General features: G+C 51.2%; 6 protein-coding genes across 6 annotated transcripts; 4 read left to right on the top strand and 2 right to left on the bottom strand.

Annotated features, from left to right (window-relative positions):
* The first annotated feature begins 1,299 nt into the window (after nt 1-1,299).
* On the top strand, nt 1,300-2,277 carry ASPGLDRAFT_51724 (uncharacterized protein). Its single transcript, XM_022547595.1, has one exon. It carries the CDS (start codon nt 1,693-1,695, stop codon nt 2,146-2,148), a length of 456 nt encoding a protein of 151 aa, XP_022396855.1. The 5' UTR covers nt 1,300-1,692; the 3' UTR covers nt 2,149-2,277.
* Nucleotides 2,278-3,703: 1,426 nt separating this feature from the next.
* ASPGLDRAFT_85242 (uncharacterized protein) lies at nt 3,704-7,198 on the top strand. Its single transcript, XM_022550325.1, has 2 exons — nt 3,704-4,509; nt 4,559-7,198. The coding sequence occupies exons 1-2, from the start codon at nt 4,109-4,111 to the stop codon at nt 6,819-6,821; spliced, it is 2,664 nt and encodes an 887-aa protein (XP_022396856.1). The 5' UTR covers nt 3,704-4,108; the 3' UTR covers nt 6,822-7,198.
* Nucleotides 7,199-7,301: 103 nt separating this feature from the next.
* ASPGLDRAFT_878368 (uncharacterized protein) lies at nt 7,302-8,140 on the top strand. The gene is made up of 5 exons (XM_022550434.1): nt 7,302-7,551; nt 7,595-7,616; nt 7,683-7,790; nt 7,844-8,029; nt 8,093-8,140. Exons 1-5 carry the CDS (start codon nt 7,537-7,539, stop codon nt 8,101-8,103), a joined length of 342 nt encoding a protein of 113 aa, XP_022396857.1. The 5' UTR covers nt 7,302-7,536; the 3' UTR covers nt 8,104-8,140.
* ASPGLDRAFT_1502778 (hemolysin-III family protein) lies at nt 8,080-9,047 on the bottom strand (the record flags this gene model as incomplete). Its single annotated transcript, XM_022542129.1, has 3 exons — nt 8,080-8,271; nt 8,325-8,552; nt 8,631-9,047. Coding segments are annotated over 3 exons (807 nt in total), but the record flags the coding sequence as incomplete, so codon positions are not given.
* Nucleotides 9,048-9,540: 493 nt separating this feature from the next.
* ASPGLDRAFT_135093 (IPI1/TEX10 family protein) lies at nt 9,541-10,665 on the top strand (the record flags this gene model as incomplete). The annotated part of the gene is made up of 3 exons (XM_022541345.1): nt 9,541-9,588; nt 9,635-9,707; nt 9,758-10,665. The coding sequence occupies 3 exons, from the start codon at nt 9,541-9,543 to the stop codon at nt 10,663-10,665; spliced, it is 1,029 nt and encodes a 342-aa protein (XP_022396859.1).
* Nucleotides 10,666-10,696: 31 nt separating this feature from the next.
* On the bottom strand, nt 10,697-12,399 carry ASPGLDRAFT_135278 (nucleobase cation symporter-1 family protein; the record flags this gene model as incomplete). The annotated part of the gene is made up of 2 exons (XM_022541363.1): nt 10,697-12,210; nt 12,264-12,399. The coding sequence occupies 2 exons, from the start codon at nt 12,397-12,399 to the stop codon at nt 10,697-10,699; spliced, it is 1,650 nt and encodes a 549-aa protein (XP_022396860.1).
* Nucleotides 12,400-12,477: the final 78 nt, after the last annotated feature.

Raw genomic sequence — 12,477 nt, forward strand, 5'->3', positions numbered from 1 at the left:
TTTTTTTCCCTGCATGGACGGGTCCATTTGCATGCATACTGGGCTAGACTTGCTTTCTTTTATTACTATTTCCGGGTTCAACTCGATTACGAGCTACGTGATATCGAGAGCGTGAGTGGTTCGAACGGCGCTCCAATATAATATTATTCTTGTCAATTTGTTTGCACCAAAAGCCTAAATTTGTATATACATAGTCGGTCGTTCAATATAGAGTATCGAGACAAGAATTCATGTGACAGTCACAGTCTACATCTGATTGATAACAAGATCTGAGATCCGGGGAGATCACCCCAGACTAGTAAGCACGTCATCGGATTGTTCGAATGGGGTATTGTCGCCGTCTTTGTGTCAAGGAAGAGTTCGGGAAAGAAACGGTTGTTGTCATTGGCTTCTGGTATTTTCTGGAATTGGGTACAAGTCTTTTCCGGAAGTCTATCTCTTTCATTTCATTTTTCCCCTTTCAGATAGTTGGTCCCAAGACTCGTACACTACCTAGCGTTTATACCATACTGTACTCGGGCCATCCTGGTGCTCTACAAAGGCATTCAAACAAGGTGCCACTTTTTCATGTTTCCCTAACATTCATAATCATATTCTATCGCTCTGAAACTCATGCTTCACAGAGGACAGGACGGCAGAAGCACTTCACTGCTGAAACAAACAGTACCAGATAATCTCCCATTCACTGACGACGACATCCCACAACTCAACTTTCGCCAAGCAAGATCCTCACTGACAAGAGTTTTGGACCGGATGAATTCGTCACGGTACATTGGGAGTGTCAATGGACATGGCGATGCTAGCATGTCCAGATATATGTATCTTGCAGTCCACTCTACAGGGGTTTCTATACGATTAGAGTACATCAAGTACAACTACTCTGTACGATATCGGAATGTGGGATGGGCTGCCTCAGGTACCAATTAGTTTCACTCCCGGGGTTATTTCCCGGTGCCCAGACCTCGGCCGTGCGTTTTTCATCGTACTTCAACGTCTTGCAGCACCTCTACTCTGTACCAGGACAATGCTTTGTCGTTCTCGATACATCTCCATGATAAAGTGAGCGGCCTGGATGTCTTTTTGTTGGGATAAGAGGTACTTGTTTCTAAACATCGAGTACCAGGGACTGGCGTCGTGGATCTTACCTCCCGGGTGATGGATCACCATAACCCTCCCGTGTCCAGAAACAATGACAAAAGCATAGTTCCGGCTGGATGAATGAGAACAGACCTCAGCCACCACCCCACAATGACCCCTGCAGGATACAGTCACTGCAGTCTTCAAGCAGAGGGGCGACACCCGCCACGCTATCAACAACGCACATTCATTGGCGAAGAGAGACTGGGCTGCTACACAGGTCAGAAGTCAATAAAGCTCACTGGATGATCCTTGAGAGAGATGGTCTCGACTTATCCATCGCAGGAAGCTTCAACGAGTGTGCTTTCGGCGACAGCGGCAGGATGATGATGCAGAAGGGTTTATCGTTTCCTTTGGCGGTATCCATCGGCTCAGGAACCGGGTTGTCAGTGCGAGCATGGAGGACTCCGTACGTGGTGGTCCTGGTTGATCTCCATGCGTCACTGATGCCCCCACGGTCCACGGTCTGGTAGTTATAAAGGCCGTCTCTCCGGACGTCTGGGTCTTTCTGCTCAACCAACTTTCTCTCAAATTTGTGTTATTCATACCTCCAATATGAAGCTCACTGTTTTTGCTCTCACTGCTTTCTTGGGCTGCGCTACCGCCCTCCCTCAGCTTGGTCAGCTCGGCAACCCTGGACGAGGACCTCCTGCTTCTTCCGACTTGCCTACTCCCGTCTTCTCCTCTGGCATCCCCCAGCGTCCCACTGGCATTTTCGACAAGCGCCAGCTTGGCCAGCCCGGCAACCCTGGTAGAGGACCCCCTTCTCCCGGCGAGGTCCCTGGAAGAGGCCCTCCCGCTCCGTGCGAGATCCCCGGCAGGGGACCTCCTGTTGATGGCAAGGACGACGCTTGTACTCCGTTGAGTTCCACCTCGTCGTCTTCGGTTGCTGCCAGTAGCTCTGGTTTCTCTAGCGTGCCGACTGTGTCTGTTACCCCGACGCCCAGCTCGACTCCGGCCAGCTCGACTCCAGTTAGCTCGACTCCGGTCAGCAGCGCGTCGCTTTTCTAAGCCAATGACACTGCGCCGTTGATGGAGTGAACAAACAATGATACAATGATGGACTTGGCTTTCAAGAATAGGATGCACGATGAACTGTACATAGATCTTGCAGGTAGACAATCGGAGCTTATATCTGACACGAGGTTGATAACACCAGCCAATGGGCTGGAGATTGATGTACCCCGGACTCTGGGTATCCAGGGTTATGTTATCAGGATGCACAGGCACATGTGCCAAGCGGTAGTTACAGAATACTGTCATGTGATGTTTCAAAGTACGAGTATGGACTCGTGTGCCTCTACTACGGATACGACGGAGTACGGAGCCCTCCGTACTCCGTTCATTGCCCAGTAGACATTGCCTGTCATTGCCATTAAGGCTCACACGAACAATTCCTATTAGGAGCACTGTACAGAATATCCCGTACCTATAACAGTTTCACATAACAAAGTACTAGTTAGTACTCTGTATAGTATGTAAAAGCAAATATATGCATGACAAGGACTATTAGTGATGGCAGCTTATCAGCTTATCTTTTCTTATCTCATTTTCGCGGTCCACCATTCAAGTCATCGAGTCAGACCCCGCATCTGGTTCTGGTCCGGATGTTTGGGCCGTCGGGTAGAATAGGACCACTACTACGAAGTATACTGCTAGTAGTATACTGACACAACTTAAACGGTTTGTTCCGCTACTCGGTGCGTCGAGGTCGGCCCGATCTCTCGGGGAGGACTGAGCCGGTGCTGTTTATATCTAGTCTAGACTATATGTATGTACTTGTACTTTTGTTATTCGGCCGGGATGTACTCTGTAGGGAACTCTGTAGGGAACTCTGTATGCGCAGAGTTCACAGGATAAGTCCGAATTGGTAATAACACAAATCATAGCTGAATAAACTCTCCAATTGTAGAGCAGCATAAGAAAAAAAAAAAAAGAAAGAAAGAAAGAAAAGCAAAGAAACAAAACTAACCAATGCAGGCCACAACCCCAGGTCCACTGTATGCAAGTTAGACAAGCTTGTTAATATCATTATTAGTGCCATTTTTAACAGGAATAATCTGATTAGTAGTGCATAAAGTAGTAGTTTATTCTCTTACGGCGGGAGTGTAAAATTCGTCTCTCTACTGGTATTTCTTTTCTCTCTGCTCCTCTGCTCCTCGAGTCAATTCAACTTTTGTTTCCTTTCTTTTCTGCCTCTCTGACCGCATTCCGCCTGTCACCGTTCGCGGATTACAGCCTTCTCCATCACCACCACTACCACTACCACTACCACTACCACTACCTCTACCTCTACCTCTACCACCACTACTACAACCACTACTACACCACCACAATCACTGTTATCATCTATCAGGATATGTGCGTCTGGAGGGTCTAGGCCCCCAGGCAATCACAGACACTGAATCCACGCTCAGACCCGATCTTCCTCTTCCAGTACGAACAGACAGAGTAAGCCCCCCGGACAATCCTGCATGTTCTTTTCTTCCTTTTGCCTTCTCTGCTCAATCTGACTCTGTCTCTCGTCCATTCAGAATTGTTTCTTTTTTTCCAGCGTCGTGACTCGCTCCTCTTCTTCCTCCCCCCCCCCCGGTCGACGATCCATACAAGGCAGAGCACATACCTACCACCACATACAGATATCCTGCACACACCAAGTCCAAGCGTTAAAGGCCTTGTTCTTAATTTATTTTTATTATTATAGGTGCACCTGCATCATTGGCCTTGAACTGCTTCGTCTACGGCGGGTACGAGAATTTGACCGTCTCCTCTTGCCTGCAGCTGCTTATCAACCGTCCAACACTCTCACTTTCCGTCTTCTCCTCTCCTCTCCTCTCTCTCTCTCTCTCCTCATTTCCCCTCTCGTTTCTCTTTTCCCCGTCTTATCTTCTCTTTCTTATCTTTTATCTCTCTCTTACAATCTCTCCTCTCTCGGTCCTTTCTTCCAATCGGCTTATATTTAAAAAAAGCCATGTCTGGCATGGACCATGGCGGAGGACATGGGGATGTGCGACCGAATCAATCCGCTGGCTTGGCTGGCTTAGATACCTCGGACGTTGACCGTTTCTCGACTTCCTCCACCAACTTCTACGATGATTTCCCTTATGGCCTTCCTCCCTTCAGTCCCCGAGACTCTTCCCACCATGGGGATTTACTCAAAGACTCCCTCTTTCCTGAATGGGGGAGTGGCACCATACGACCTGATCCGGAGGGCCCCGACGAGATGCAGAAGAAGGACCCCCTAGCCACTCAGATTTGGAGGTTATATTCGAGAACAAAGGCCCAGCTGCCCAACCAGGAGCGCATGGAGAATCTCACTTGGCGGATGATGACCATGAATCTCAAACGCAAGGAGCGTGAACAACGCCAATCGTATGTTCTCTTTCCAGATCTACTCTGTACAACGTTCTAACTAATCTAGTACCGGTAGTGGCATCGCCCAACTGCGCCATTCCAACCGAACCTACACCGCTCCCAGCACTTCGGCCACGACCACCACCACCGCCCCCACCGAGGACACCTCCGATCCCATGAATCTCGATGATTTCATCGTCCCCTTCGAGTCCCCTGTGGAACCCTCGTTATCACCCCCCGAGGGTGACAAGTCCCACGCATCAGCCATCCCTATCAAGCATCGCAGTCATCCCGACTCCGAGGAGCCCGTCCCCGCCTCGTTTCCCCATCCGCCCCAAGAACAGCGCAGGAATAATGAATTTGGCTATGTCCAACGTCGGGTGCGGAAGACTAGCATTGACGACCGTCAGTTCTTGGCCAGTTTCCAGGTTCCTACTCGCAAGCGACCGGCTGAATCGTCGCCATTGGTACCGCCCATTTCGAACAGCATGCTGGCCCACGATCCCGATCTGTCGTCCGGTGTTCCCGATTATTCCTTGGATGCGTCGTCGTCGGCATTTGGCCTTCACCATCCCAACAATGGTAACCGTCACCATAACAACAGAAACAACCATAACCACAACAACAATCCCCATGCGTCTCTCCCGTTTGGCCTGGATACTTTTGGCTTGGATGATCCGATCTTGAACTCTGCCGGTCCATACCAGTCTCATTTCACCTTCTCCCCCCACGACTCTCCGATGACGTCGGGTAACCCGTTCGCCAACCTCTACGCTCACACGCCCTTGGCCTCCTCGCTCAACTCCACCGAACTCTTCTCTCCACCCCCGTCCGGGTATCAGTCGACTGTGTCCACTCCGCAGGCCTTGTATGAAAACGAGCAGTCGATGTATTTCGACTTGCCCACGGCCGATTCCCGCACGCAGCGTCGTGTTCCCAATTACCTCGCCCAGCGATCGTCGAACCTGTCCGCCTCGCTGCATCCCCGGTATATGTACAATGGGAACCGCGATTCCCGCCAGCAGCAACAGCAACAACAACAACAACAACAACAACAACAACATAGCATGGGACAGGTTGGTGGATTGTCGTCTGGCTTCCGGACCCAGCAACATATCAACCCTTCGCACGTGCTGGGGACAACGGACTACCCCAACACCAACAACTCCAACTCGGGAATGTTCCCCTTTGGCGGGGAATCGGACAATGAGGACGATGCACACGCTTTCTCCGAGCACGGCGGGTTGGCCATGCCGGCTGACTCGATGGACGAGCAAGATGAAGATGACGACGGAGATTCCGCCATGAACTGGGAGGCGCAGATCCCGGACTCCTTCCATTCGATGCCCGGATTTGGTCAGCACCGCAGGCACATCACGATCGGATCGCCCGACATGATGGACTCGAATGACTGGAACAGTCTGAATCGCACACATGGATCTGCGGCGTCGGTCAGTGAGGTGCGGAACCGTGAACAGGATCCCCGACGTCAGAAGATTGCCCGCACGGCATCCACTCCCAACGCTACTCAGCTGCTGCGCCAGAGTATGCAGAACAACAATACGCAGCAGCCCTCTCCCAACACGCCGCCCGAGTCGGGTCTCAACAGTGCTGCCCCATCGCGACCGGCCAGCCCCAAGAATGGCGAACAGGGCAGCACTGGCCCTACGACGTGTACCAACTGCTTTACCCAGACGACTCCTTTGTGGCGGCGTAACCCGGAGGGTCAGCCTCTCTGCAATGCCTGTGGCTTGTTCCTGAAGCTGCACGGTGTGGTCCGGCCGTTGTCGCTCAAGACTGACGTTATCAAGAAGCGCAACCGCAGCAGTGCCAACACTCTGGCGGTGGGCACCTCGCGTTCGAAGAAGTCTTCGCGCAAGAATTCGGTGCAGCAGGCGTCTATGGCAGCAGCCACCGCGAGTCGTCCGCAGACAGCCACGACGACTATTTCGGAGTCTCCCCCGGCCATCCAGGGAAACAACACCCCGGCAAGTCGGAGTACCAATGCGATGGCCAAATCCGGCGTCGTGCCCATTGCGGCTGCACCACCAAAGGCAGCCTCGGCCTCGACCTCGACCTCGACCTCGACCTCTGGATCAGGAATTGGACAAGCACGAAGCGCCGTGCAAGTGGCACCGAAGCGTCAACGACGGCTGGAAAAGGCCACTGACGTGGAGGCCACAGAAGACAAGTCCACCGCCGCGAATCGGTCCAAGGTGATACCATTGGCCCCTGCCATGCCACCTGCAGCGGCCAACCCGGCAAACCATAGCATTGCTGGTGGACAGGGAGCAAGTCAAGAATGGGAGTGGTTGACCATGAGTTTGTAAGCAGAGATGCTGCATCTCTTTCCTTATTCGTTTTTCTCCATTTCCTTTCATTCTTCATACCAATCACGATAGACACGACCTATGCCGATTCTGGGACGGACTTTTGACAATTTGAGCACGGTGTTGGGTGCACAACTGCGCTGCTACGATATGGATTAAAACTGGTCAGGTTTCCTATTATTAAAATGCTATAGTTTATGGGATAGCGATCAGTCGGCCGCCACCTGATCCAGGATGTGTCCATGTCTGGTGGTTAATGATATACGGTCAGGCTGTTAGAACGGTTGCTAGGTGTTTTGCGTTTGAGCTTGTGTGGTTGTGTGGTTCTGTTTTTTTTTTTTTTTTTTTTTTCTTTTTTTTTTTTTTTTTTTTTTTTTTTTGTGTTTCTGTGCTTTGATTGATACAATCGCGTCTGTCCGGCTAGCCTTGTTTCTGTTTTTTTCGCTTTGATTTTTATGTGTTTATGTGTTTACGTGTCATGTTAAGGCAACGGCCGGGCAGAAGTGCGCATTTCTATTTGATTTATTCGGGTTTTCTTTGATGTTCTATGAATGCATTAATCAGTTACTTACTTTTGATCCGTAGTTACGCTGGTTGACGGGAGAATGACCTAACCGGAGTAGGGTTCCGTAGTGTCTCTACTTATTCTTTCCTCGAGTAACAATAAACCTGACAATATCTAGGACTTTACCACAATAAACGATACCACAACACCATGCCTGGAATGATGGTAAGTCACTCGCTCTCAATAGAGCCACGACTAATATGTACAGGGCGACAATCAATCTCCGGAGGGTAACCACCGCCACTCATCCCTATCCCTCTTAACAAGACAAAAATGATACTCACTCCTCCGTGCAGAGGCATCTGATCCCATAACCCCAACCATGCAGCCCGAAAGCATGGCCTCCAAAGCACGCCAATCCGCCAGCAGCGTCGCGGAGCGTATCGCCGCGCCTTTGCAGCCGGGTACCTTTCCTTCCTTCCAGCATTCAATACGGAAAGAAATGCTGACAAAACAGGCGATACAACGCCAACCACCCGCCGTATGTCCGATACACCCTCTACCAGCCGTGCTCACGGCGAAGGCAGCGGCGTGGATGTCGGCGAGGGCTGGAGCGACGTGCAGGCGCAGAAACAGGAGGATAAGGGCATGTTGCAGTCTGCGCAGGAGATGGTTGCGAAGGCGCTGGGGGGTGGGTCGCGTGGTTTGTTCTCCCCTTCTTTAGGGTTGAGTTGGTTGTGGACAACTAACTTGATGTGTCTGCCAGGATCTAGTTAATTAGTGCTAGGTAGGAATAAAGCATCCTTGGGAATAGATATAATCCATCGCACTCAGTAGACCGGCGATATGTGCTAGGATCGCGAGTGTAACGAAGACGTGCCATGTTGTGTGCGAGTGGCCCCAGATGTCGAATTTGCCGGGGTATTTGGATTCGGGGTATCTTCTCTATAGTCAACACCGTGAGTATTAGATGCTGAGGGTAGGTAGTAAAGACGTACCTCCCAAAACCAACAGCCTATGAGCAACAACAATCCCTCGAGAAGGTAATAAGGTACTCCCACGTTCCAGAGATACACTGGTCCCCAGAGAACCCATGCATGAGCTATCGGCACAAAAGCAGATAACCCTGTGCCAATGAAACTACCCAACCTCACGCGACGCCATTTCGGGCCACTGAACCTCGGATTCAACAGAAACACAGCGTTCATCGAGGATAACACGCCAATCTACCCAGTTAGTCACTCTCACGCACACACACACACACACACGCACACTCATATCCAGGGTATAGGAGGCATGCATACCACCCCCCAATAAAACCACTTAACCCCAGGGCAACAATAAAACCCAAAATGCAACCCACTCCCAAAACACCCCACCATACACTCCATAATCCCCGCATAATCACACCTCAACCAGTTACCCGCCACACCCTCTGAATGATTAAGTCCCGTGTGATACACCGCCGAGACAAGCAGGCAAATAACTCCGGAGAGTAACTGCGTCGAGATAACGGTCCAATCGAAATGCGTGAGATGTGCGTGTCTGGCATGGAGATACTCGTATAACCATCCATGACTGAACAAGAGTATGACGGCGGGAATCAGGTGCGAGAAGATGTTTGTTGTTTCGTTGTGGAGGTATGTCCAGCTGTGTAGCGAGCGTGGCCAGGAGTTGGTGAGGGAACGGTAGGAGGTGTAGATGTAGGGGTTTGGGTCGTATCAGGGGGGGAGTTCTGTTATGTTTAGTAGGGTTGGTTTTGTTCTTTGCTTTGGGGTTGGGTTTGGGTGTTGTTTTTGTGGTTGATCTGGTTGTCCCTGGTCCTTGGGGGGTCCAGCAGGGACTCGGAATGATAGGAAGGCGTCGAAGACCATTCTGTCCAGCGTTGCTGGTAATTGTACGAGTCAATGCCGTAGAGGAGAGGAGAGTCCTTTTCAATAGGTCTGGTCGACTCGGATCGTGGTCTGGAAATGCAATATCATTGGGCTGTCATTAAGCTTAACCCAGTGTTGATATCTAACAATAAGTAATAATAGTAAGAATATCCAGTAATGTGTATGCTGGTTCTGAGATGTCGTCTCCTGAATTGTAGTCTCTTGTCTATACTAGTCTCATCCCAATCAGGAAAGCGCGTCACGTGAGTCACGTGAGTATAAAATTCCTCTCTACAACCAAGTAGACGCAGCCAACGAACGACCAACAAGCAACGCAAAAATGGGATCCAGCAGTAAAAAGAGAAAGGATAAGCAAAAGGACTTCCAAGTACGTCTCTCAATCATAAAGATTAAACAGATACTAACATGCGCAGAAACCCAAACTCAAAGTCGGCAAGGCAAGGCCCAAGCCAGACAACTTTACAGACACCAGTTTTCAGTCAAAATGTAAGCCTACACACACCAGTATAATGAATGACTGTTAAAACAAGGGCCAGCAATCACCCTAAACCAACAATCCCTCCGCCTCTCCGCCCCCTCCAGCAACACCCAATTCACTCACCACCTCTCCCTACTAACCTCCAAATCCGACACCCAACGCCGCGAATCCCTCTCGCACCTAACCACCGCCATCACCTCGCGGCCCGTGGACTCTCCCCTCCCACAACCAGTAAGCGTGATTCTCCCCAACTTACTCCCCTTGGTCTTGGATGCAAGCAACAGCGTGCGCACGCAGCTGCTCAAGCTCCTCCGCGCCTTGCCGGCGAGGGATATCGAGGACCATGTCTCGCAGATGATGCCGTATATTCGTGCGGGGATGACGCATTTAGCAGTTGACGTCCGGGTGTCTGCTGTTGAGGTGTTAGCGTGGCTTGTCGAGGTTGCGGGAGGTGAGGTGGTATCCTGCGCCGGGGGGTGGATTAAGACGTTGAATTGCTTCTTGTCTGTGCTCGGTTGGCACACGGAGGAGTCGGCAAAGTGGTCTGCGAACCGCGCGTCGTTTGGGAAGGCGGGGAGTCAGGGGAAGGCTATGATTAAGGTGTTAGGAGCGTTTGGGGGGTTTCTGGATGCGGGGTTGTGTGATGCTGACGAGGGTATTGATGTGCGATCTAATTCATCCGAGGATGAGGTTGGTGAGGCATGGGGCTTTCCGCTGTGTCAGACGGAGCAGCATATGATCCCCGGTGCGTCGGTGCCGTATGCATATCTGAATTTGTTCGGACAGCCGCGCGATGAAGAAGGGGAAATGTATGAGACGCGGGAGGACCGGTACCGCGTGTTTGCGAATCGGTTTATGCCCGCTGTGCAGCGGGGACTGGAAAATGCGCGGCAAGAAGGTGGTGAGGTTGGTCGCGCGTCGTCGGGTGCAAGCAAAGTGCTAAAAGAGGCTGTTGCCAGTGTTTGATTGTACATTTATGGACATAATACCCAGACTGTTATACTTTAAACCCTTTATACTCGTCCCTTTCAAGCTCCTCAATGCCCAGCCCCGTTAGAACCCTATTCTCGTATATTTCGTCTGCAAGAACAGCCCTCTGCACAACCGTCTCCCTCGCCGGAAACCACCACGACAATCCCACATACACACCACTCGCGCCAACAAAGCCCAGAAACCACCCAAACTGATACGGCCTCATCCCCACCCCAACCTCAACAGAGCTATTAACAGAATGAATCAACCCCGGTAAACTCGGCACCACACCCGCCAAAAACGCAACAATGGCTCTCCAGTTAACCCCCCAAACACTAACCTCTTTCCCAGCTATCACACGTGCGAACGAATACCGATACGTTTGGTTAAACGGCTGATACAGCGCGAGCGTATCGTACTTCCGATGCTTGACGACCCAGTAATCGCATAACATGATGGCCGCTACCGGCGCGAGGAAGATAGCGTATGCAGACATGAAGTTGAGGAAACTCTCCGCGGACGCGAGGATCTTCCACGGCACGAGACACCATGACAACAACGCGCAGAGTAATTGACCCCGACGAATATTGAAGTATCGTGGTGCCAGCGCGGCGAGGTCATTTGCTGCTGAGATGGAGTTTGCCGAGATATTCACACCCAACGAAGCGAGGACGAAACTCGCAGCTGCAAAAAATCGACAAGCCCGGCTGGACCAGTTGCTAATGAGCACTGTCGGATCCCAGGGGATCTCACCAGTGCCACCATAATACCGCGCCTGACCAGCAGACGACGCGGCAATGCCAATGAACGAGATAAACGTAAACACAATCGGCAACATAGGCACATACAACAACTGCCACTTCGCCGACACCCGCGAGTACCGCGAGAAATCCGACTGATTGACACTGGTCGTTGCATAGTTCCCCAGAATCGAGGTCATATTCGCCAGGAACAACCAACTATACGTCGATCCCGAGATTGTAGTCGAACTTGACGTCTCCTGGAACATACTCCCACCCCCTTCAGCGACAAACGCCCAGATAAGTATAGCAACCCATGCAATCGGCACAAGCACTGACTTCACCACAAACAACCACCGTACCTTCTCCGGCCGCACACACAGCAACGGTAATTGCACGATCCAATATATCATATAACCCACCATACCCTGCGTGGTAATGCCCTGCCCGGCAGGAATCCCATTCCCAATCCCCAGAAAACTAGGCCAAATAGCCCCAATCATAACCCTCACCGCATTCCCACCATTCACATTATGAATCGCGAACCAAACCACCGCCAACACCAGTCTCGAAAGAATAGCAATATACGACCCGTAGAACCCCCAGCTCGCGCGCGCGATCACGGGAAACGGCACGTGATAGATAGCGCCGACGGCGCCGTTAGCAGCGATGACGATGGAGATGATGAAGAAGGCGATTGCGACGATGATGAGGGCGTCTTTGTAGTTGAGGCCTACGGCGAGGATGCTGCTGGCGAATTGCCAGGTGCTGACGTTGAAGGCGTCGGAGATCCAGTATGCTGTTTCTTCTGTTAGGATGATCGATTGGAATGCCTGGATGTATGGGGAGTACCAATGAAGCTTATGCTACCCCAGTTGCGTTGGTGTTTTGGGACTGGGTCTAGGTCGAGGTTCGTCCATCGTGCGTTTCCTGCTGCAAAGGTGGATTCGGGGCGGGCTACTTGCAATCGAGGGCGTTTTATCTTCATTGTGAATGTATATATATATATATATATAGGATCACTTGAATTCATGAGTGAAAGAAAGTAGTCATGATGCAAGGAGGA

This window comes from Aspergillus glaucus, assembly GCF_001890805.1.
Source record: "Aspergillus glaucus CBS 516.65 unplaced genomic scaffold ASPGLscaffold_25, whole genome shotgun sequence".
NCBI classification, from domain to species: domain Eukaryota; kingdom Fungi; phylum Ascomycota; class Eurotiomycetes; order Eurotiales; family Aspergillaceae; genus Aspergillus; species Aspergillus glaucus.